This window comes from Kryptolebias marmoratus, linkage group LG17 (assembly GCF_001649575.2).
Source record: "Kryptolebias marmoratus isolate JLee-2015 linkage group LG17, ASM164957v2, whole genome shotgun sequence".
In the NCBI taxonomy this organism is placed as follows: Eukaryota; Metazoa; Chordata; class Actinopteri; order Cyprinodontiformes; family Rivulidae; genus Kryptolebias; species Kryptolebias marmoratus.
The window spans coordinates 21,352,342-21,378,213 of record NC_051446.1 but is presented as its reverse complement, the minus strand read 5'-3'; the positions used below and the strand labels follow the sequence as shown (position 1 = coordinate 21,378,213).

The following is a 25,872-nucleotide window of genomic DNA, read 5'->3' as shown; positions in this document are numbered from 1 at the left end:
GTAATCATCAAAATTAAACGAAATAAACATTTGAAATATATGAGTTTGTATGTAATGTATGAATATAATATACAAGTTTCACTTTTTAAATGGAATTACTGAAATCAATCTACTTTTTCATGATATTCTAATTTTATGACCAGCACCTGTATGGTTTGAACTTTATACAAAAAGCCAGTTGGCCTTTCAAGACTTTGTAGAAGTTCTGCTGTTTTACATTTCTTATTAAAATCTTCTGTTGGTTGTACACTGAACCTGACTCAGATGACATACAGGTCAAAGTTTTCCTTTCTTTAGAATGCCTACACTTTGGTTTGCAATCGTAAATACGTCAACGTCTCGCAAACTGGGAGTCATCGTGTTGTGTATTTATTCCCATTCAGCCGAGGAGCTGAAGAAATAGTGGTTGACATTACACAAAGTCCTTCACGCTGTCTAAACTGTCAAAGAAACTGATTTTCACTGATAGTCCCAAGTGTGAAGTGCCCCCATCTGTTTTTCAGGGCTTGACAGAGAAAAAGACTCACTGTCTGTGGCATCATTACTGTGCTTAGTCACAGATCTTTTAAACTCGCCTCGGGCATCACATTCACTTTTCTGATTTATATTATTAGAGTAGACTTTCATGTAATGATTCCAATAGCTCATGAAGGGAAATCCTGCTAATCACCTAGAAATAGTGCAATTATTTAACCAATTTTAAACCATTTAAGTGGCAATGAACAGGGAAATGCTGGCTTGTGTTGTATAGCAGTAAAAGAAAAGGATCCTTGAACTTTTTTAAAATAATAATAATAATAATAATAATTAGGGCTTAAAAAAGTGAAGCTTCAAGAAGATAGAAATGTTTAAAATCCAGAGAGGAGGCGTGTTAAAATTTAAAACCTTGAGTTTTCGGCGAGCGTTGAATTTACGGAGACATTCGACAGTTTCCTGTCTGTGCATCATGGACGCCACTGTAGAACGGTGCTGCAAAAGGACAGAACGAGAAGGTGTTATTGTACATTATTCATGTTATTGCATGAATAATGTTCAGGTTTGTAAATACTGTGTGATTCCAGATGTCCTCTCAGCTGATTTAGAGGAGTGTGTGATGACTTACGCAGACCCATGGGTGTTTGAGGGCTTGTTCAGCAGTGATTCTCTTGGCTGGATTGATGGTCAACATCTGGTTGATCAGGTTCTTTGCTTCTGGAGTCACCGTGTCCCACTCTGGGGACGGGAACTAAGAAAAATTGAAAATAAAACAAAATAAAATAAAAGACACGAAAAGGCTAAACGGACTGGATTTCATACTTTGACACTGAAAGACTTAAGAGTCTCTATTTGTAGGTTTTTGGTCAGGCCACACCACCTGAGCATAGTGTGCAGGTAACACAACAAATAAGTTTAAAGGGGAAATGAAATAAAATAATGAGTTTTTATAGTTTTCTTTTAGTTAAACAATTATAAAACACTCCAGTGGACCATTTCTATTATTTAAAATGTTAATGACTTGTTTTTAGAGTTTTTGTGTCAAAATCCCGAAGTCGACTGATTGTGTGGGCGGAGCTACCTCCTTGGTTGAGGACGTAGAAGGAGGCGGGGCCAGCTGTGGCAGACCGCTGTAGGACACTGAGGAGGTTACTGTCACAGTGTTTATCAGGAAAAATGGAAGCATCGAAGCATCACGTCTTGTTAACAAAAGTACCAGTTTGAAAAAAACTTTTTTTGGTCTGAACTGATTCTGTTGGGAACAGGAGCCCCACATTTCACAAGAGGACCCCCCGAACTTTACAACGATGTTACAGTCTTCAAGGAGTTTAACATCTGGACAACTAGAGGCTGTTGGTGCCGGTCAGACGGAAGGAAACGACAGCTACCGGTCCAACAGGTGGTGCTTCTTCTGTTGAAAGTTTGTATTTCAGGTGGTCCTCTTCAGAACATCAACTCCACAGTCAGTCTCCAGACTTTGGGTTGTAATTTTCACCAGGAGCTAAACTAACCACAGCCATCAAGTCCTTTGGGAAGCTGAAGAATCACTCAGCTGTTGGTGTTTTGGGTCAGTTTACACAATTAATTATAATAAACTGAACTATTTCATCCCCACATTATCTGTGTTTACCATTTCCTGCCTTGTTTGTGTTCCTGTTCGACACTCGATACGTCACACTTCTGAGTGATCATGGAAAATGCTAAAGAGACCAGAGTAATTTTTTTGATCTTTGATTATTAATTCTAAATTAGTGTCAATCTATTAAAATTAGAGATTCTGAAAACAAGCATTTTTTGTGACTTTCTTTTGATTTATGTTAGCATCAAAACCCCTTTCGTTTCCCCTCTAAATGTATAAAAGGTCATGATGATGTTACCAGTGGAAAGAGTGAAACCCTTATAAAAGAGCTGCACTGTAACTTGATTAACCAGCGACTAAGAGAGGAGGATACACCTTCTCATTCTGTATCTTCCACACAAACACACACCTCTGCAATGCGTCAGGAAAGCCCTGATAGGATCAATAGCTTTGGACCAGATCTCAATTGGACACTATTAAACATTCAAAAACTGCTTAGCCAACCCCTGCACTGCACCCATCAGAAATATACACACACTTACATCGTATGCCCCAGCTTTGATCTGCTGATAGAGTTTGTGTTGATCTTCATCCCAGAAAGGAGGATATCCAACTAACAAGATATAGAGAATAACGCCTGACGGAAAATAAAGTGGGAAGAGAAAGATCGTGTTACAAAACCAGCTGAAGCAGCATTCAGCAACAAGTAATGATGTTCCACAGAAGAAAACCATACATTCAAAAAGAAAAATCAACAATATAAGCAGGTTACTTTGTAAGAAAAGTGTTTTATTTTAAGCTTTAGTCATCTAGTTGAAATAGGTTTCAAGGTTTAAAAACATCTTTATTGCCTGAACTCTGATTCAGCTTGATATCATTGTTTTTCAGTTTTTTTCATTGTTTCTCTCCATAGAAATACATTCAGAAAACCTCAATTCTTTCAAAAACATTAGTTTCTTTGAAATTAGCTTCAGCAAACTTCTATTTTTGTTTTCTTGCGATACTTCCAGCTATCATTTTAAGACTTTTAGCTACCCTTTTACTACTTCTAGTTTTGCTTAAGTAGCATTTGGCTACATTTACATTTAAGGTAGTTACTTTTGGCTTATAGTTAGCATTTTGCTATTTTTAGCTATTAGCTAGTGTTCTGCATCTTTTAGTTTTAACAACTCAGTTTCAGCTTCTTTAGCAAATTTTAGCAAGTCGTTAAGCATTTCTGCATTATTGCAGAAAATGCAATTTAACTAGTTTTGGTATCATTTATTCATCTTAAAACACCAGGTCGTTAAGATTGTTCAATTGGTTGAACCAACAACGAAACAAATCCTGAAACTATCTGGAGTTTGTTTCCCAAAACTCCAAAATGTTTGAATGCGAAGCTCAAACTCACCACAAGCCCATATATCCACAGGCTTGCCGTAGGGATCCTTCCTCAAGACTTCAGGGGAGAGATAACCAGGAGTCCCTGCAAACCCTGTAAAGAACCAATTTAACCAGATGTTTGAGCAAATTCATGACAAAGGTACTTTAAATAACATTTTTTTTATCTGGTCTTGCACAACATCCCAACATATCTGTTGTCATTTAAACAAGAGTCAAGCAAATGCTGTTAAATTATCTCATCCCTGCTGGAGATTGAGCCAAAACAAATTGAACTGAAAAGTGGCAGTGACTCTTTGAAGCAATAGTTTGAGTCAGTTGAGTCAACATTCACACCATTGTTTTCATCTTTATAGGTTCTTCTGAATATTTTTTTTCCTTTTTTCACAAACTACTTTGGCATATTGTGCCATTTTAGCCATTTATATAACAAAATGTTCAGCTCATTCGGGAGATGGGTGCTATGACTTTTGATTATTGTAACTTTTATACTTTCCAAAATATTTAACTTTATTGACTTTCTTTTTTTTCAGTTCTTTGAAAACATTGTCATCTTTGATATCTGCTCAAACATTCTTGCTCTATTTTGTCTCCTTTTGCTCTGTTAAGGTTTTAGCTAGTTTTAGTCAATTGTAGCTTCCAGGCACTATTCTGCCTGTTTTAGCCTTTAGTTGCTGTTCTGCCTGATTTAGCCTTCAGCCGCTGTTCTGCTGGTTTTAGCCTTTAGCCACTGTTCTGCCAGACTTAGCCTTTAGCCATTGTTCTGCCTGATTTAGCCTTTAGCCGCTGTTCTGCCTGATTTAGCTTTTAGCTGCTGTTCTGCCTGATTTAGCCTTTAGCTGCTGTTCTGCCTGATTTAGCCTTTAGCAGCTGTTCTGCCTGATATAGCCTTTAGCCACCATTCTGCTGGTTTTAGCTTTTAGCTACTGTTTGGCTCATTTTAGCTTGTTCTGATGTTTTCTTTGTAACTTAGGTTTCAGCTTCAAAAAATTTCTGCAAAGTCATTCAGCACTCAGCATTCAAAGCACATTTTCTGTGAAAATACTATTTTTTTTTAGCTTCTATATTTCAGTGGATGAGTTTCATCGAACACTGCCGTATGAAGGCAGTAATTCAGACCCAGTGCCCAAACTATCCATCGCTTAACTCTCAGATAGAATAACCCATCAGTTGGCTGTCTTCCACATTTGATACGAGTTTGTCTGTGTGTGTGTTTTCTTACCAAACCAAGCCTGCTGGTCTCCCTGCACCTCGATAGCAAGGCCAAAGTCTGCCAGCTTCACTGCAGCTCCCTTCATCTTACTGGCCAACAACAGGTTCTCAGGCTGACACACATATTGTGAAGCAGAATGTAGGACAAGAGATCAGGACGGAGATAATTACAGGCACTCGGAAGTGAAGCTATTTCTTAAAAATATTTATTTATTTTTATGTATTCGACACAGCTTGTGCGAGGGTGGGGTGAAGGCGTAGGAAAGAGATAGAAACACAGAGAAGGTAGGGGAAAGGATGGGTAGTTGACAATCTCCACAACACCTTATATGGACATGGTTTCGTAGCCATGGAAACCACTCAGGAGTCATTTCGGCAGAGCTGCAGACTGCATGCTAAATGTACTTAGCGAGAGGCAGCGTGTGTGTGGCAGTGTTCTAAATGGCAGTTGTTTGGGCAGCGGGACATGAAGGGACGCAGTAAAAAGCCCACTCAGGATAAAAGGCCAACAAATCAGACAGCCAGCGCTCGGGGTAATAGCGTTACTCTGCAACACAGAGCGCGTGCGTACATACAAAAGCCACCCACGCATACATCTCAGACATGCCTTGAGATTTTAACACCACTCAGTGCAGTTTCTGCATGAAAATGGAGCAATTTAATACAGGTTATTAACAACCTGAACGAAGATTATTCTTTTTACAGTAAACTTGATTCTGAAAGAATAAAAAATAAAAATAAAAGGAAGGTTGCGGGCAAGCTCTCTTCCTGCACTTTGAGCCAATCAGCAATTCAGGACAAGTGAAGCCCCTCCCCATGTGGCTCCACGGGTGGTGTGATGTCACTCAGGTTGCCCTGGCAACTCGTGTGGCGATGCCCGTACCTCTTCCCTCACAGCAGAACTATGAGAGCATGTGTGTGTGTGTGTTCCTGCACGCATGTATTGTTCGAGACCTTGTCTTTCTTTTTTTTCTTGCTATAGGTAAAGAGACAAACCCCTTCCACGTGATCATGACTCACCATCTCTATGCTCAGCATGAGCACACACATGCATGAGCAGAAGCACGTTCTGGTCAAGGACAGACAGGATGACAGATGTGACAACAGATAGAGGAACAGAGGGGGAAAAAAAAAAAAGTAAATGGGAGGGGAATGCAGAAAAAAAAAAGAAGAGGATGGAAGCAAAACTGCAGAGAGAGAAGCAGAAACGGAGACTGAGAGCCATCTGTGTGTTGCCATGGCCACGAGCAGAGGTGTGTGAGAGTGTGTGGTTGTCACGGCAACGGGCAGCCACTCACCTTGAGGTCTCTGTGCACAATATCATGTTGGTGGATATGATTGACACTCTCCAAGATCTGACTAATGCAGTGACTACAGAGAGAAAGAGAAAAGAGGACAAACGGGGCGACGTGTCAGCCACTGGCCTTCATTACAAAAACATGACAAACACTGCACAGGATTTGTCTGTCCTGCATTTCACTGAAGCCTGGGGGAATTCTGGTGCGACGACAAAAACTGCATTTCACTGCAGGATTATTTAGAAATCAAGTAGAAGGAGAACCTCAACATTGCTCATCGTGATTATAAAAAAAAACGTAACTGGAGCAGTTACATGTCTTTGTGAGGCTGTAGTCGGAGGTTTGCGAGCTCATGGGGTTCCTTTTTTTGGTCAAGTTGATCAGCACAAAGAGTATTACAGTAGCCCAGTTTAATAGGTCGTAAATTTACGACAAGCAGGAAAAAACTGGCTTTGCTAAATGAGTAACTCACAGGTAATTCTGTGTGTTTTAGCAACAAGTAGCCCCCCAGATGCATTTTAAAAAATGAATTTGTCACTGTGGTTACTAATGTCTTTATCATTTCTCATTACTGACTGATGAGAATGTATTTGACACTAGCCTAATCAGCTCATGATGTGTCTTGCACAATTTCCCTACAAGTCACTACAAGACCCATCATATTACCGTCCTCCACAGTGTCATGTCAGGTTTCATGATTTCTCGGCTTAAAGCTCATGTTGAGGTCATACGTCTGGAAAGAGAAACGTGCCAGCAGACTCAATTGTCCACATCTCTTTTCTGAGTGTTTCTGTGCACATTTGAACGTGCAAAGTGTCCCACATTCGTATGGACAGATACCTCCAGTTGTTAAATGACAACAAACATCCACAGAGGTGGTGGAGTGGATAGATTGGAAGATCTGGACCCAAAGTGTCTGTATTGTCACCCATTGTGTCAAGAAGAAAAAATGTTCAGTTCATGATTGATAACACAATGGATCCAGTGAGCATTGTGATATAACAACACTTTGTATTGTGGTTGTTGTTGTGGTCAAGAACTGCATCACTTAAAGTGATTTGGTACATAGGAATTCTTGCAATTTTATTCAAGTCTCCCAAACAACAAATAGATATTTAATCTTTATTGCATTGAATCACTCAAATTTTGAAAACCACTGCCCATCCCTAAACCTATTTTTTTGTCAATTATCTGAAGTTAAAGAATAACATGACTGTCATAGTCTACCAGGCACCTGGTATTGACACACAATGTTATTTCCTAATGATGCTTTTCCAATCGGTGCACTTTTTTTTGTTTTTTCTGACAGATTACCTACGGCTCACCCTGCTTTAAGAAAAACAACTGAGCACCCCCCAGTGTCTTTCTGCCATTGTAGTTTATTTTGAAAGGATTATAAAATGGAAACTATGGTCACGGGTGAGCACAGCTTCACTCACAGAATACCTCCACCTCTTTCCATGTTGAGACATAGGGTCTGTGAAATAGAAGAAATGTAAATATCGCCACCTAGCAGAATTAGCTGCAGGACACTTCTCTGTTTCATTAGAACGGTTTTCAGCTGCAGGACCCCGGGTGAGTAAAGTAAACTTTAGTAAACCATGTGGACATGGTCATTTTGCAGCAAAAACTGGAAACAGGAAACGGTTCTGAATCATAAAATCGGCAGCTGGGATTAGCGCTCGTTAAGATGCTTGCCAACACTTGTTGTGCTACATTAACCAGCCCTGCATGAGTAAAGCACAAAATAAGAATGTGTTTTCTCTATTTTGTAGAGTTGGCTGGTAGGTGGGGAGGTTAGACAGAACTGGGAGAACCAGGCTGGGGTGTGAGGGTGTGGGCAGGGGTTTGGATATTCAAAAATCAAATGATTACCGGACGAATTGGAAGAATAGTTTGAGCTTAAAATGTCCTTCCCAAATGGCATGATTACACATTTGTACAGTCTTAATACGACAACAAACTCAAGCAGATATAATGTTCTCCTCTTAAAAGAAAAATAAGTAGAAGAAATAGATCAAACCTCTGTCTAATACCACTTAAATCTCAAAGATGTTCAGTAACAGTTTCAAGCCAATTAAAGCTGTCAATTTGCAGATTCACAGAAATACAGCCAGTATTTTTGTGATGTTTATCTGATAACATTCACAGGTTCGTTCCCTAATATCAGCTCACGCCTTTGCATTAAAACATGGATGGTCAGTGTGCTTAATGAAAGCTGGGAGAAAGATGCATTACTGCACTTGTTGACAGGGATGCATTTCCTGACAAGAATACAAGCAAACCAATTACGTTGTGAGCACACAAAGACACAGTGGTGCAATTACCACAAGGGTGAGTGTGGTATTCATATGTTTAATAGGATTACTCTGTACATTTGCAGCAGTGTGTGCACACATTAATGTCAGGGGAGCTTCATAGGAAGTGCTTACCTGGCATCAGCCTCACTGTAGTACTCTCTGGCTACAATGTCTTCAAAAAGCTCCCCTCCTGTCACTCTGGGATGGGGGGAAGAGAAGGAACGAGCCGAAGAACGAGACAGAATGAGACAGGGAGGCCAAAGAAAGAAGTTGTTAGCATACCCAAACAAACCCCGGTTGTGCGCATGGATGAAATGTCACTGTGTGTGCGTGCACAGAATATACTCACAGGTCAAAGACTAGGTAATGAAAGCCTTCCTCCGAAATGCTGTCATGCAGCCTCACTGCAAGAGAGAGGGTGGAATGTGAGATTAACACAACAGCAACTACATTTAAAAAGCGGGTTTTTGTAGAGTTTAATGGCTTAATCTCTCATAAGAAAAAACAGAGATGTATTTTAGGATTAAATATCAATGAGGACTAAGAAGTAAATGCTTTCTTACGGCAAAGATTTGAGTGCATCATATACTTGGGATATTTAGCGACATACCTTTTCATTACCAAACTGAACATATACTGTGAGAATCAAACAGATCTTTCCACGCTCCACAGGTGAAACAAGTTAAACTGTATGGTTGTGTGACGTAAAACAAACCAGCTAAAGCTCTGAGACTGTTGTGTGTGCAGTTTGAGAAACCAGAGCAGCACAAGTAAACCTTGAGTTTGCAGAATATGGATGAGGAAACGCCTACAGAAGAGTGCAAAATATAGACGGTATAAAGTTTTTGAGCAACCACCAAACTGGTACCGGCAAAATAGAAGCTGACGCAGGTCATTTCTGTTTAGTGGTAGCTCAATTCTAAAAAGATATATACACTATAAAAAGACACTTAATGACCTAGTTTTTGTAAAAACACCACAAATAAAGATAGAAATGTAATGTAATGTATTAACCTGTCGTGTGTGAAACTGAACTTTATGTCCTCTTAGCATTTTTCCTTAAATGTGTTAAAAATGTTTAATTTTCTGGTGGATTTCAGGGATGGATCACGCTGTGTGACTTTGGTTAGATTAGTGAAGTGGCTAATGGGTTACCATTTAGTGCAAACTGATCATTAAGTTTGCCTCCTTGCATCGTTTGCATCAATCTGTAATAGAAATTTCATTAACAGGAAAAGAAAAGTAAAATTGCTAAAACCTGTTGAGGTTATGAATGTAAAAAATATTCATTCTATGTTAATTTTGGTCAAAGCTACAAGGAGCCACTGCAGAGGGACCAAAGAGCTGCAGGTTGCAGACCCCTGCCCTAACCACACAGTAGCTGCTGATTCATATTTGTAAAATAACCTCTTCACACGTGCAGAACGAGAATAAGACTCCTAGTGTGAAAATATGCATGTGTTTTGTCATTTTGCTCTTTGCAGATGATGTTCCTAAATGAGCACAATGGTGACAAAAACTCATGTCTGGATCAGAAGCTTGAAAAGAAGCTTGCAAATTAAAAAAACAAGCATGTTTCCAGATTAGTGACACAAAGAGGAGCGGGAGCCCGGCGAAGAGAAGTAAATTCAGTAAGAGGCTTCTTCTGCCTTGATACTGCGGTTATGCGGTAACCACCCCAGCCCTCTTGTCAACTTAACTAAACAGCAGCACAATGACAAAGCAGGATGCAGTCAGCAGGAATCGGGCATTGGGGGGGCCTGAGATACAGCTTAGGTTTTAGTGTCAGCAGAGAAACAGTGATAGTTATGTAAAGTGAATATCAGTTGTATAATAAGATGAAGTAGGATGCCCCTGCAGCAAGAAACAAGAGTGACCGTTCTTTCCTCCTCTTCCCATCTGTCTTACTCCTCCTGCTTTCGTCTCTCCATATGTCTCTTTTTTTGTGGCCTCTTTTGTCTACAGTTTGAATGTAGACAATGGCAAGAAATGTCAAAAAAAAAAAAAGAAAAAGAAAAGAAAGGACAAGAGAGGTAGAAAAATCTATACAGAGAGAGAAAGATAACAGGGAGATTAGGCAAGGAGTGAATAAGTGCCTGAGGGTGGGCAGAAGAAAACTAGGACATGAGGAAAAGAGAAATAAGGAGAGCGGTGGTGAAGGTGCTATTGATTTAGTCATTCTCCTTCCAATGTGGCCTTCTTCTTTGGACATCTCTATTAAAACTGCATATTGTGTTTATTTTTTATATTCACAGTTGTATAAAAAGGTAAAGAATGATAAAAACCCTAATCTTCGAATAATATCTTACAAATCAAGGAGGCATGACAGATCTGTTCCATACAGATGGCAAGACAGCCTTCAGGCAGCTTCTTTGTCAGCATTTTATTCACTACTATCACAGTGACAATTACTGTTTAGAACAACTGTAGCTAACTGACCCTTAGCTAATGCTTAAAATGGCTATAACTCCACTCAATTCTACATATATTGAGCTAAAATTCTGTGTGGTAGTAGCTGAGAGCCATTCCCAACACATACTCTGAGGGCTCCACATTACACTGTCTGTCTGGAAAAGATCACATGAACCATTGGACAGACTTTAATGAAACTCCAAGTCTTCCTTTGATACAATATTTAGAACTGATTAACTAATTCAAGATGGCCACCACGGCTAATTAATTATTATAACTCAGTCAATTTTACAGGCTGTGTTCTGGTTTGAATCTCTGCTCTATTGTCTGTTGTGAGTTTGCATGTGTAGGTTTTCTCTGGGTATTCCACCTTCCTGAACAACCCTACACGTTGTGCGGATTATTTGACCTTTGAGTGCATTTGCATGATTGTTTATCTTGGTGAGCTCTGTGGCCCTGCGGTGAACTGATGACCCGTCCGGGGTGTACCCCTCCTCTCGCCTGATAAAGAACTTGGATCGGCTCCAGCCAACCCATCACTCTGCAACTCCTAACAAGATGAAACGAATTTGGAAAACAAATGGGTTTTGTGTTTTTACTAACAAAGAGCGGCTGTACGCAGATATCTGGAGCTGAAGGGCTCTGAAAAGGGATTGTTTTAACTTTTCAATTAGGAGATGATGTTACTGACAATCATTTTCATGCATATGAACAGAAAATGTTTGCAGTCACCAAAATAACTGATCTGACATTACTTGTGTGATAAGCAGAAAAGCTGGAGAAGTTGGGACACATTAGTTGGCATAATTATTAACACTGAACTCAACCGTACAAATTTGAAGCTTTGTGTGAGTCAACCTCTCCATAAAGGTGGAGACAATTGTTTGTTTAATGGAACACCATGATAAAGTGCTTCCTAAACCACTGCTAGCACTAAGGGAAAAAACAAAAACAAAAACAATGACACATCCTCAAATCATTCTCAGCTTTAACACCCATTTCCTAGCATTGTGGTTCAACATCAAAAGAGTTATTAAATGTTTCTTAAATCAAACTGAGGAACAAAAAAAACCAACTACACCAGGTTGGAGCAGCGTTACTTCTGATTATGTTATTGTTTGTATTTAAACCTTTTACTTTTCTGGTAAAAACTTATAGCTTATGCAAAACTTGCTGTGGGATGTCAGAGAGTCAGACATGAATGAACTGGCTCTGTCACACAGGCCTCCATTTATATCCACATTTACATAAACTATTTTGGAGCTTGGCATCTCTGTGAATCCTGACAGTTTTCTAGTGATGATTTTAGTTTCTTCGAGCTAAATTTAAAAAAATAAAATAAAATGTCTACCATTGCCAGACTACATGTAAAATACCTTATTATCTAAGATCCCATGATCAGTTTCTCTAGTTTAACCACTGGGTTAGGTTGAAGTATTCAGACTTGCTGTTTATTTAAAAAAATCCTAATCTAATAGCATCAGTTGTTGAATGAAAAAGTTTTCACCTTTTTGTAAACAGCTCACGGTACAAAGCCAATAAAAAAAAAGAGCAAACGTGCAAGAAAATAACAAAAAATTTTTTACATTTTAATGGCTTCACATTTTTATTCTGTATAACAATGTTTCAGAAACTCCATGTTGCCCACATCCATTTCAAGGATATCACGAGCAAAAGCAAACAGCTCATCGTGGTCACGGAGACGGAAACTCACCGATGTTGGAGTGCTTCAGGAGACGGCAGATGCGAGCTTCTCTCTCAAGCTTCTGATGGTCTGAGGAAAAAAGTACAAAAGACAAGTTGAATTACAAACCAGTAGGGATGGGAATCTTTAGGCGCTGTGAGGGGGCTGTGATGAGATAATAAAACTAAACGATGCCTCTTTCTCTCCTGCTCACCTCTCGTGTGGTACTTTTAAAGCAAAGTATCTGCAATGATCCAAAATTACTTCAACATCTTTATTAATAAATCAAAGTAATGAGCAGTATATTTCTGCAATTAAAAAAAAAAACCAACAAAAAAACAGCTTTCATTCAAAAATATTGCTTGCAGATTTCAGCTTGTTTGGAAAAAACAGACAAACAAAAAAAACTTTGTTTAAAAATAATGAAAAGTCTAAATCCTCTACTACAACAGAAGTCTGAAAATAAAATACCAAACAATGAATATATAAAAGACTATAAATAAACAAATAAATTAGAACAAAAACCCTGTATCTTGTGGACTTCAGCATATTCTGAACAACATAAACAGCTGAAGTCTACAACTTGGCGCAAAAGCCCTGCTTCTCAATGACTGAATTTGGAAGCGAATCCTTTGCAAATAAAGTTACAATGGATTCTGTAATTTGGTTCGACTTTCCCGTGTTAGGTGGAAATGTTTGACATTGCTTGCTCGATGGTCTTCAAGTTAGCGGTGGCAGTTCTTCCTCCTTCAGGCGGAAACGTATAATGTGATTTCTCATCTTTGTCACGTTTCCAAATTATTTCAGTTTAGTTTGACGTGACTTGCATAAAGTTTTGCTCTTGTCCAGGTTCCTCTTTTTTCATTCAACTTTTAAAAAGCCAAAATACTTGCGAACACTTTGTTTCAATGCAGAGTATGCTGGTTGTACACCTCGCTCAGCTGCGCTCCACTTTTTTGCGTTTCTCAACATCGATTCAGAATTGTTTGCGTCCACGTCTCAATGAATCGAAAAATCGATTTTAACACCCACCCTTAAAAACCAGCAATTTATTTGTGTGTTTGGTGATTAAAGCAACTGCAGATAACACTTCATAATAAATCCTGGCATGATATTTTACTGTGGTTTATTAAAACACAATATTTCTTAAATTCTATAGGTTAGGTATCCATTGAAACCATGAGCTTATTTATAGAAAAAACCTTTTAAAAATAAAAAGCGCATGGTCCCATCAGCATTTTTATAAAGCCAAATTAAGAATTTTAACAGTAATCTGCCCGTCTGTTACATGTAGCGATTACTGCTAAAAGGCTTTTGAGGCCATTGCTCTTTAGTCAGAGCTGTGAGAAAGACCAATCACAAGAGTGCCACAACCACAGAGTGGTAACTAGACAGAAGCCATTTCGATATCTAAACATCAGAGGATGTTTGGACTGTGCCCACAGTAGCTCTTTCACACATGCATGGCCCAGAAGGAGATTCTCTGCATGGGAAACAATCTTGCAATGTAAATACTTCCAAGCAGCACCTGGTGGAGCGCACAGGAGGCAGGACAGGATGCAAACAGCTGCAGGAATTTCTGTTTTGTTTACGGCACACAGAATGATAAATGAGATTCTTATGCATAACGGTTGCATTTGTGTTAATATCACATAAGCAGATAAAAAAGTGCAAATAGTAACCACTGTCAGCATACAAACCCAAACTTCTCAGAAATATTACCTGCCCCGTTCACACAGATATTTTCTAAATTAAACTACCGCTCATGTTTTATTTGTTATATCAGAAAAAGTAAGATTGAGACTGGATACCTCCACTAAGAGGCTAAAAACATCGCTTAGATTCGGATCAGATGTTCACTCCTTCAAGAAAGGCTGCGTTTGCCTCTGAACTGTAAAAACAGGTGAAACTGACGCTGTTAAATTTGCAATTCAGGTAATCGTTTTGTCAAACCATTAATGACATTTTAGTTTGCTCTTCTTTCGGCTGCTCCCTCCTTCAGGGGTTTTTCACAGCGGGCAAACTTCACGCGGAAGATTTAGCAATCGTTTTTACATCGGATGCCCTTTGTGCTTCAACCAGGGCTCGACCCTGCAGCCTCAGACCTCAAGACCGCGGCACTGACCACCGAGCTGCCGCAGCCCCCAACGCCATTTTATCTCATGTGTGTGCGAGACGCATGCTCACATGGCCTCTAGTTTTAGTTAGAAAACCACATCTGCAAATCATTTGGTCTGTGTAATGGGCATCTTTTTCTCTTTTTTTTGCCAACTTTAAACCTTCATAAACACTGTGGCATGATAATATCTGCCTAAAATGACTTGTCATGTTGTCTCATTACTACTACATGTACTTCCTGGGCCTTTATGTCTGCTAGTAGAATTTTAACCTTCATTTTATGGTTTAAAGAAACAACACAATGGTTATTTTTTATTGCTAATACATCACAGAACAGAAACTACTGGGAAGAAAAAGGCTCATAAATCAAAAATCAAGATAAAAACTAAAGGAGCTTGCATCTAAAGACTTTAATTTTAAAATTTCCTTATTGATCATATCAACTTTGAGCAGGGCAGTCTTACAAACTTTCCCACAGAGATGACTTACAAGCTTCTGTTCATTCTTCTAAGATGTTGCTCATTGCTTTCACTGCAGCAGTTTCTTTTTTTGGTAAAAAGACAGCCCAAACTTCCCTTTTTGAGGTTTAGTTTGTGACGAGCTCTTCACGATGTTAGCCACTGCACTATCGTAAAACTTTGCGGTGGAAATAAACTAAAACTTTAACATATAAGTCAAGATGTGCTTAATTTAAACAGTTCAGTCAATGCAGAGACACTTTTGTGTCACTTTATTAAATTATAAAATGAACAGGTTACACAGCAGACGGTATTCAAAGAACTTCTGTTGTTATATTTAGACATTCTGGGATCCCGTAACACTGCCCAGCCCTATTGTGTGTAGCAGCAGATGCAGGAATTTGCACATGGTTGCGTGTATGTGCTTGTATGCGTGTGAGCGAAGGGGTTTCTATGAAGCCCAGTAACAGAACACTGCAGTATTTACTCTTCAGGCAGGGAGGGGATGCTCACAAGAACACACACACCCTCTTCGTGGCCGAACCAACATCCTTGTTTGAGGATTTTACTGGATCCTGTGGTTAACGGTGTGCTTGAAAGACATGCTGGTCTGTGAACTGCTCGACACTCCTAAACTATCTAATCATTATGGGATGCTGTGGCCACGGAAACATCTCTAACTCATGCAGCTGAGGTCATGGGTCAGGAGGTGTAACTGTAAGGAGGATCCAGTGTGACTGAGGATGTAGGTGTGTGTGTGCACTATCACTGTGGTTAAGCCAACTAACTCCAAACACACAGACCCATAGAGATTACACGAGACAGAGGCAGGCTGGATTTGCATTCATTTCCCCAGAGCAGCAACAACCTTAGATAAAATTCACATGCTGTTGCTGAGCCATCACTTATCTTACTGTTCTTCTGTAGCACCTACAGGTTATTATAACTAACACCGTCCAGTAACATGAGAACTACCTGTTGACTCTCGGAGTCCTGTCTACCTTTCGTTGGCCTGGTTCTCTTTTCCTTGGTGTCACTTATCAACAAGAGGTGAAGGTAGATGATAACCTTTTCAGCTTGTGTCAGTTTGTGTCTGTTAGAAAAATATCTCATGAACCACTAGATGGATTTTAATAAAACTCTCAAAGTAATAATTGGATGTACCTCTACGACTGATTAACTTTCGGAGTCAGTCCAATTCAAGACGGCTGCTAACATTAATCAGCACAAAATTGTGAGTTTTACAGATACTGAGCTAACATTTGATAGCAGCTGAGAGTCATTTACAACACATACTCTGGGCAGGACAGCTCGTGATATCGCATGAGATTGAAAATATTTGTCAAGGTTCGCCCAAAATGGCTACAATTCCATTTCTCAACATAAGAGTCTTAGTCTAAAACTTTGGCATGGAAGTCAGCGGGCGATACGCATTCTTTCAGAGAATGCTAGGCCTTTAAAAGAAATGCATTTTAAAGCTGGAGTGAGAAATTTTGAAGCGTCATCTTTTGACACTCTTTGCATCTACCTTTAACTAACGAGCCTCCCTTCAAGGTGTCGATTTCCCTCATCTGAGGGAAAGCGAGTGAACACAAGAGAGACCTGAACCTCCTTCTAATTACACCGGTGACGCAGGACGGAGAGACAAGAGAGAGATGGAGGGAGGATTACGTGGAACGTCTATTTGCTAGAAGAGGATCACAGCTCCCGTTGCGTGTGTGCACGTGTGCTTTTTTGTACAACCGTCTACCACAGTGCAGTGTCACTGCAGCACTAATTCATTCAATCTTCTTATTTGTTGGTGTGAGAGTGTGTGGTAGAGGAAGACAGGAAAAGAGAGGGCTGGAGGGTAATTACTGGCACTTCCTGCTGCTCTCTAATTGGCCATCTGCTTTGCCATGGGGCAGGCCCACAGCCATCTTACGTTAGCTGCGAAGGATGTCGAAGACCCGACCTGCGCACACATACACCCCTCTAAACTGCCAGAGTTGATAGCTTGAAATTTCAGTTCAATCTGTTTCAGACAAATTTACATCTGAACTGTCAGGACTGGAAAATATAAAAATCAGCAGAAAAAAGTGCGTATGGATAATGTGGCAGTGTTTTAAGGATGAAGCTTGATAACTTTCACTAGAGAAGGCTGAAAAGATCTTTAAAAACAACTTGCCACTTATATTCTAGTGATTGTAGCAAAAACATTAATAATAGGAGTGGGAATCTTTAGGCACTTCACAATTCGATCACAATTAAGAGGCTGTGAAGTTGTAAAATTATTATTATGTTGAAATTTAAATGAACTAGGGCTTATTTTACATAAATAAACAATGATTTATACTTTAACAAGCCTAATTAAAAACTGAAAAACAAAATCATCACTGACTGTTGACCAACAATTAGCATAGATGCTAACTTAACATGGAAAGTGCCATAGAAAAGCTAACACAGTTAACATTGTGTTTATCAAACATTTCAAAGTCATTACAAAAGTCAGTCTTGTTATAAAAACTAACTATTTTCAGACATATTCCTAAAGGTTCAGCAAAGAAAGGATTAAAAAAATATGGAAACAGTTTTACTGCAACATGTTTCTACTCCAGGAAGCTACGGTAAGTCTGCTGGGACAAACGGCAACGTACAACAATCACTCTGCTGATTCTTCTCAAGCGGCAGCACAGATTAACGTTAAAATCGGTTGCAGACATTTGAAAATCATTTCCGCAATACAATGAATCCAAAAACAGATTTTACCTCCCACCCTTAATTGATAAGAAAACATTCTTGTTCTTCCTTGCACAAACAGATAACTGATAACACGGGTTTCCCTGCATTTGGTATTTCTTTTCATGTTGCAAGAACAAATCACATGTATAAAGGACACTTGACTAGATGTTATTCATGTGACGAGAACAGTTGACTGTAATGGCAGTAAATATAGTTACTAATACATGTGACATGTCCTGTGATTATCCAATGAAGAATATCAAAATGATTTGTTAAATGGGGTTTTCCATTTGGCACAAGCAAAACAAAACATATTTTTGTTGCCGTTTTAGGTTTTTGACTGTGATAGATTTCTAATAATGATTAAAATAAAAATCATATTTATGGACTACTACATCTTAAAATGATGTTTTACCAAATGGTTATTCATAAATTAAATACAGTGACAAAAAAAGCGAAATGTTTTATAGTTATAGCATGATTAAATTTACAACCAATTGAACAAAAGAACAAAACAACAAGCTCTATTATGCCAGTGTCTCATTTACAAAATATTAATTTAAATGTAGTGCCACATGAAAATGTTTGTAACATAATGAGCTACCTGAATAAAACGGTCCCAAATACTAAGAAACATTATGTTTACAGCAAAATGTTTTTCCTATCATCTGTAAGTATAATATGCCTCTTAAGGCCAGAACTAAATGTTTTGTAGTGATAAGAATCATACAGTAATGAATGTTTTTATTGGCAGTTGTAGCTAATCCTGTTAACAGTTAGTATCGTGCTTCAAATAAATTACAATTTGTGTTTCCTAACTTTGCTTTTTCGATCATTTTCGCATCTATTTTGACCTACAGTCACTTTTAAATAGAGGTTGTAGCAAAATATATTTAAATGTTTTTAGTTTCTTAAAAGGTGGGGGGAAAAAAGCAGTAATGGACCACATCAGCAGTCTGAATTACGTAACTGAACAAATGGGACATGTGAGGACTGAATCAAAACCTGGACTCAGATGGAACAACACCTTAAGCTCAGTTTTTTGATGTTGATATATTAAGAACAGAGGCTTTGGCTAACTAACTCAACTGAGATGTAAATGTGGGAAATTGCTGAGTAATAAGTACGACTGAAATGATTTTCAATGAGGCAATTATACAGCCCAAGAGCAGTAACTTTAGGAGAGCAAGTGCTGGAGCTGTGCATCAAAGTGGACGCGCTCGCTCGGCCCCTCTCTCTCGAACACACAAACACGGTGTTGCAGCAGACAATGCAGCAGTCCTCCAGTTTCCAGAGTCACTTCAACAACATAATGAAACAGAACATTCATTCTGCACAGATAAACTCACATTACACCTACGCAGCATCTTATGCGCTGCATTGTAAAACTAACATGACACATTTGCGTCTATTGCAGACACTGCTTATAAAAGACATCACCTTCTTGAACCAAGGTGGTCAGAAATCTGCAGAATGTCTCTGACCCAGAACCCTCCAATGAGACGAGTATGGCAATCAGCATATTTCATACACTCCTTAAACCTGAACATTAGCCATGCCTCAGCCATAAGCCCTTGGTCAGTTAGTCACGGTTCTAATTATTAGAGAACTTCCAAAACCACTTAGTTTTCATTGCATCTTTATCAACAACCTAACCAACCACTAAGATAATTAAAAGAACAATTAAGGCTCCAGATATTGAGCTGTAGTCGACAAGTATTTCAAGTTTTGGCAGCGAATGAAGATGCAATTGGGATTTTTTTCCCCCTCTCTCACACAGAGAACAGTCTTTATCTGAGTAAGAACAGTACTACACGTGCAAACAGTTCACTCTTGGTGTCACTACTTGCTCCTCTCGTCCACCATTTTCTTACTTTCACAAAACCATGGTGCCAACCGTTTACACAAACATGTTGCAAGATATTTGAATCCCAGACCATCTTCATAATAAAAAAAAAATTGCATCAAGGCAAATATCTGGGTCTAGATCTATCAATAGTAAATATAACTCAGGGACAAAAAACAGCTTAGCAGTTTTGTAGTACCAGAGAAGAATTCAAATCTTGAAATGTACTTTTCCTGGATGCAAAATGAAGTCTGAGTTCACTAATGGTGTTACATTTTGATGTTGGCCTATTATCTTATTTCAGGGATTTTATTCCTGCAATCTTTTTTGTAACTGAATAAGATTTTTTATCATTTGAAAGGATGCAGACCTACTAATACAGTCTCTAATGGTACGTCATGAGAATTATATGTAACTTAAGGTGGATGTTACACAAGCAAGAATTTATAGTCAAGCAATTTTGTGTCTGTGATCGTCTGCAGTAAAAGCATCTAGGCTCTGACTGGCAGCAGGGCTTCAAAAGGCCCTTTTCAATGAGACAGTTCTACAATATGGCTGCAAAGATGATCTCCTCTCTAAGCTGCCTCTGGTCGTTCACATATGCACCAATCAAGCCAGCCAAGTCCTGCAACAGTGTGTGCTTACAGAGAACAACCAACCAGCAAGTGACAGCAGCGCCATTGATTAAAATGGAGTGTTGGATCAGGTCTCCCCCACGTCCCACCTACTCGCCAGCTTGACTTTCTGACTACTTTTGTTGCCAGCTCAGAGATGAAACAGCTTTGGCTTGACTTTAACCTGCTATGTTGCCTTGATTGTAGCATAGATCACACCAAAATGTAAAAAGGGACGATTCAGATCTTTAAACATCAGCAACAGAAAGCCTAAATTACAAGAGGAAACTTATGTTTTATTGGCTTATGGGATGCTAATAAATGTTTTACACTATTCGACAAAAATGGTTCATTTCAACCAAATACATCTACATAAAATAATAATCCTTGAAAATAATTATCTAGAAATCTTTTTCTAGTTATGTGAAAAATATTATTTCCCATTCTTGTAGTCATTTTGGTCAACTACACTCTTGTGTTTCCTTAGCAAACAAGCCCCTACCACATTCATTTACCTTAGTTTCCTCTGAGCTAAAAATCTGTTATATAGATATATTTTCCAAATGCCTATTGTGCATGCTGCTTTGTACTTGCATCAGCCCTAAACGGACTATCCCATAGTAAAATACCTACATTCATTCCTAGCATAACTTTCCTCACAGTGTTCCTTCCTTGACTTCCTTCCTTCGGCCTCCCCCCCTCTTCAGATTACTGCAGTGTTTACCGGAGCTTTAAGAGACTTACCCACCAGGCCACGCGTGAGGCCACACTTACCCGCCAGTCTAAAAAAACCCCACCCAAATCCTACCGGGCAAAGTGCCTGCTCCCGCAGTAACCACAGAGTGGTCGCTGTGTTTTCCTATGCATGTAGGTGCATGGTATGTCAGCAATGCAGGCTATTGTTATTTATTTCTTAATGCAGAATTCCATCCTCCTTTTGCGCCATCATATCTCATTCTGTTGCACTTTATTTCACATTGCCATCTTGATAAGGAGCGTCATCTGCATCACTGACTTCATGGCAAGACTATCCTTTTCAAAATCATACTTTCATTTCCAGTGGCAAATGCACATAAAAACACACACACACACGCACAAGCCTACACTGTACTTTCTGCTTCTGCAAAGAGCCCACAGCTTTTTGCTGAGCCCATACTTTTCCTTGGTGGGACATTAATACTAGAAGCAGCCCTATATGGACACTTGATGGCAGGGAAAGAACAATAACAGCATTACAACACACTCGCACAAAACAGACACACTCTATTAGCATTACTCCATGCACCCTCTCTTTCTCTTCTACGCACACATAAATACCATCACAGACAACAGGACAAACAGGGAGGTGCCTATGGTATCTGTGGGGTCTTAGTGGTTGATAAAGATACATTTAGTATAAGTGGATTAGCCTCAATACAAACCAATCCCGCGTCACAGAAAGACGAGAGACAGGCAATGAGAACGAGAGACGTAGAAGAAATGAGAGTGCAGGAAAAAATAGGAGAAAGCCAGGTGTGTGTGTGAATACTAAGGAGGAGTCTGCTCGTCTAATTTACCAGATACAGAAAGAAGTAATTAGGTATTTGAGTCTGAGGCCAGGGAAGGTCCTGACACAATGACACGAGTTCATGCCATTGTTACACTGAGCCACAACAGACATGTGTTCTCTGTGCATGAAAGTGCAGAAAATGAGCAACGTGAACACTCAAAAAAAGTTAATATTCCGTTGCATCTTGTGCCGTTTTAACAAGGAACTTGATTTGATTCATCTCACAGAAGCAATCCAATCGCACCAAGGAGTGATTCAATAATGTGTTTATAAAGAGAATCAATAAACTATTAGGAAGTTACTGATAAGATATGTTAGACAACGGATTAATAAAAGATTTCCTCCATTATCTGAGTCATGGGACTTCTGTGTACTTGAACAGTTTTCAATAATGTTGGCCAACATAAGGACATAAAGAGTATCTTAAAGTGAATCAGAGGAAATTTAAATGCAAAATGTATTCATTAATTTACCAAATATTTAGTAAAACAAAAATCTCAAGGCTCTATTTTCAAATATCAGTGAGTCGGTGTCAGCGTGATGCCATACCTCGTGCAGAAAGCTTCTTAGTGTTGATGATTTTTGCAGCATACTCCTGTCCGGACGACTTCTTTACACATCTACGCACCACTGAAAAAGCTCCCCTAAGAACAAAGAAAACAAACAAGCAAAAAGTAGTTTGTTTCACATGCTTTCGCTCACACATACATAAAAAGTGTGACATCTGAAAACTGCAAACCACTCATGTGGTGATGGTCTGTTTGTGTACGTAACTGCAGTTCACCCTCACACAGTTTTTAAAAGTAATTACTATCAAGGCTAGAAATAGACTGATTAATCACACAATACTGGCCACTTAAAAAAAAAAAAAGTGTCAATCAGCTTTGCTTGTACATACATAATCAATTACTAAGTAGGAAAATTGAGCTTATACTAAATCACGTAGTCCACAATTATGTTTTGTTTTTACTGAGAGTTTTTCTAAGGGCTGTTAAATACATGTTTATTTGAATTCAGCAATTATTGTTTTTATTTTCATCAATGAAAAATATATGTTGACCAATAAAACCATATATATATATATATATATATATATATATATATATATATATATATATATATATATATATATGCAATCAGTCTAGGAGCCCAGTTCTGGTCCTGAAGGGCCACTGTCCTGCACGTTTTCGCTGTTTTTCTGCTCTTCAAGTTCTGCAGAGGCCTGTTAACCACTTATTTATTCAAATCAGGCGTGCCAAAGCAGAGAAAAGTCTAAAACATGCTGCACAGCGGCCCTCAGAGGACCAGGACCGGGCACCCCTGGTCTAGGCCATCGGTTGAAGGTTGTGAAACACCAATTAGGGGTTTTGAGATGATCTCCAGTACTTCAAATTTAAAATGAATCATAACTGGATTGTTTGTTGTAATTGAGAAACTAAAAATCCGGAATCAAAAATGAATACAAAGTATAATAGTTGTTAGGGCTGTTTTATTGTTATTATGTCTTTGTTTAATTAGATTAAAGATGTTTATTTGCTTCAACCAGTCATGGTTGGGGTCACAAGTCTCTTCCATTGTTATTTTATGGGATCATAGCTGGAACCACTGGTCTAAGCAATAAGAAAAGATGAGATAACCAAACAGCAGTAATGTACATATTAAGGTCTTGAATTTGGAATAAATGACCGGGTACTTCTGCTAATCTTTTATATACAAAGCAGAATTCAAATTACAGTAAATTCGAAGAAAAGCTGGATTCCTCACAAAAATAGTCAACATTTATTACATTCACAGTAGAAATGTGCTCAAACTCAAAAGCAGAAGCACAACACGAAACAACAGCTACCCTGAAGAGTTTCACATTGACCCAGATGAATGTTCTCCATGCTACTCTTGTGATTTGGAACATTTTTTTGTAGAGGTAATTACACTTGATTTCTGTAGCAGCCTGTACATCCTGCTAGTTTTCAATCTTCCAGTTTTCTCGAATGAGAAAAAAAGCAGTTTTTTTTTTTTAAACTCCTCCCGATGATACATGAAGTGCTGCTGCTTCTGCACTCCGCTCCTCCGCTCTTAAGTTTTAATTATTTAACAGCAAATGAGAGGTGACAGGTGACACAAGTACAAGTCAGTGCTTGGACGTTAACAACCTATGACGGAGCAAAAAAACGCATTAACAGACGGGCACAGAAAACAAAAGCAGAGCTAAGTCACGAGGAGAATCAGGGGTAGCAGAGGCCAGATTCCCTTTGGAGGATGTGCAGGTGTGTCGATGTGTGCTGCCTCGCAAACAGTGCCATTGATTTCTGTCAATTATAAAGGATAAAGTGGAAATGGCAGCTGGAAATTAAGGGCAGTATATCTTTGTAGGACCAATGCCGCCCTGCTGCTGCTGATTAAGGGGCAGCTTTTATGGCCAAGAGCAGAAGATACTACATTAACAGACAGGGTGGCTGTCTGGTTTGCTCGCCATTCTAACACAAACGTCCACCAGCCATCAAATTTTGTGACCCGATAAATTTTTTTTGGCTACTGCAATTAGAATATATATGTTTCTGGTAACGCAGCCACTAAAAGAAATGACAAAATCTCTCATTAAAGATGCAAACATAGCATTTATTACTAAACTGTTATATTTTATCTGTAGCCGTAGGTTACACGACGTTCGCAAAATTTGCAACGAACTGTGAGGAAAAACAAACAAAAAAAAAAGAAAAATGGGATTTTGGCAAAACGTGAGAAAACCCAGCTCTCTTTGGAGCTCTGCAGCTCAGACATCCTTCAGAGTAGAAACATCATTCAAAGTTTAAACGGATCACAGAAAGATGAACTCTACAGTTTTTTTTGTTTTATTTTTTTAACAGCTTAAGTTGCATGATTTTCGGAGATTTTTCCACAGAACGCTTAACTTGAAGTGCAATGATGTCACACACTAACTTCTGAGCTGTCTAAAATTCCCAAATCTTTTGCAGACACGTGCGTCTTACACCCACAACATTTTTTGGTACATACAGAAAAAAATATGAGGAAACGTAGGGATGTTTGTCTTCTTTTACCCAGTGTGTCCCCCACGGCTATAGGTCTTACAATTTTCTCCTAAACCCCCCCCTCCAGAATAAAGAGTGGACATCCATGCTTTGCAGTGGCGCAGATAGGATTTTTGAACTTTGGACCAATCTGTCAAAGTGTTTTATTTGGGATTGTTACATTTGTGTACCACTGAAACATAACATTGTAGGGAGGGACTGGGGGGCTGGAGATGAATCGTAGACACCAGACATGACCCCCCCAGTCCCCAGACGCCATCTGCGCCCACACATGCTTGCATAGATTGTCAAAATACCTTCAAAAATGGAACTGTAAGTTTGTTATATATGTATATATATGACAGAAACACTATTAAACTACTAGTTTTTGCATAGTCTGCCTCGTTAACTTGGCAGTCAGGGAGTGAGAGACACAGGAATGTGGTTACCATGGTGACCATAATGAGCCAATGGTACCAGCCTTAACGTTTCTGTTGATCTTGGGTCTCTTTATGCTCTTATACACATCAAAATGTACGCCTTTTTTCCCAAAGTTATGTTGGAAGTTTTATGCATTGGCACCATTTAAAATTTCTAGTATTGAAATATTTTAGGGCTACAGGTAAAATAAAGAGTAATGGATGTCTTTTAAAGGTGAGGCAAAAGCAAGATGGGGCATTCACACAGTGGTAATAAAGCTGGGTTTAATAAAAATGTGGGTCACATAATTTAGTGTTGCAATCATCCCAGTACGGAGAAAACACACCCCTGCCTCTTACGCAGTAATCTGGCCTAATACCTGCCAGGTGATCAGATCTGTGAGAGGCTCACGAGGAGAAAGTGTTCATTGATAACATGATGACATGACGGTGGGCTCAGCCCCGGAGTTACAGAGCAAACAAAACCCACCCAGCGTCGCCAGGACCGAGTCACTTCCTGATTGAGTGATTCGGGGTGGGGGGTTTGTGCGCGGCTTTTTTCCCCTCAATAAAAATAAATAAATACACGGTTACACGAATCATCTGCAACAGCTGAAGTGTCCGGCCTAGTTAGCAGGCGACCAGAAAGCCGCAGGTAGGCGCTGTCAGAGCCGCGGGCCGGCGAAGTGTTCAGGGGCGTCTCGAGGGGGGCCCTCGCCGGCGGCTGCGGTAGACCAGCGAGCACCGGCTGGCAGATACGGAAGGAGCGGGCGGGCGGGGGG

General features: G+C 39.3%; 1 protein-coding gene across 17 annotated transcripts in view; it reads right to left on the bottom strand.

The window, feature by feature from the left end:
* The window catches only part of LOC108248045 (calcium/calmodulin-dependent protein kinase type II subunit gamma), a 44,097-nt gene that overhangs the window by 17,601 nt on the left and 624 nt on the right, over positions 1 to 25,872 (bottom strand). For all 17 annotated transcript variants that reach the window (XM_017436511.3, XM_017436545.3, XM_017436520.3 and 14 more), the window contains exons 2-11: positions 22,195 to 22,289; positions 12,370 to 12,429; positions 8,593 to 8,647; positions 8,376 to 8,441; positions 5,944 to 6,016; positions 4,656 to 4,758; positions 3,444 to 3,527; positions 2,596 to 2,690; positions 1,103 to 1,225; positions 886 to 969 (exon numbers count right to left, since the gene is read on the bottom strand). In XM_017436511.3, the coding sequence (XP_017292000.1) occupies positions 886 to 969; positions 1,103 to 1,225; positions 2,596 to 2,690; positions 3,444 to 3,527; positions 4,656 to 4,758; positions 5,944 to 6,016; positions 8,376 to 8,441; positions 8,593 to 8,647; positions 12,370 to 12,429; positions 22,195 to 22,289 (838 nt within the window). The remainder of the gene's footprint in view (positions 1 to 885; positions 970 to 1,102; positions 1,226 to 2,595; positions 2,691 to 3,443; positions 3,528 to 4,655; positions 4,759 to 5,943; positions 6,017 to 8,375; positions 8,442 to 8,592; positions 8,648 to 12,369; positions 12,430 to 22,194; positions 22,290 to 25,872) is intronic.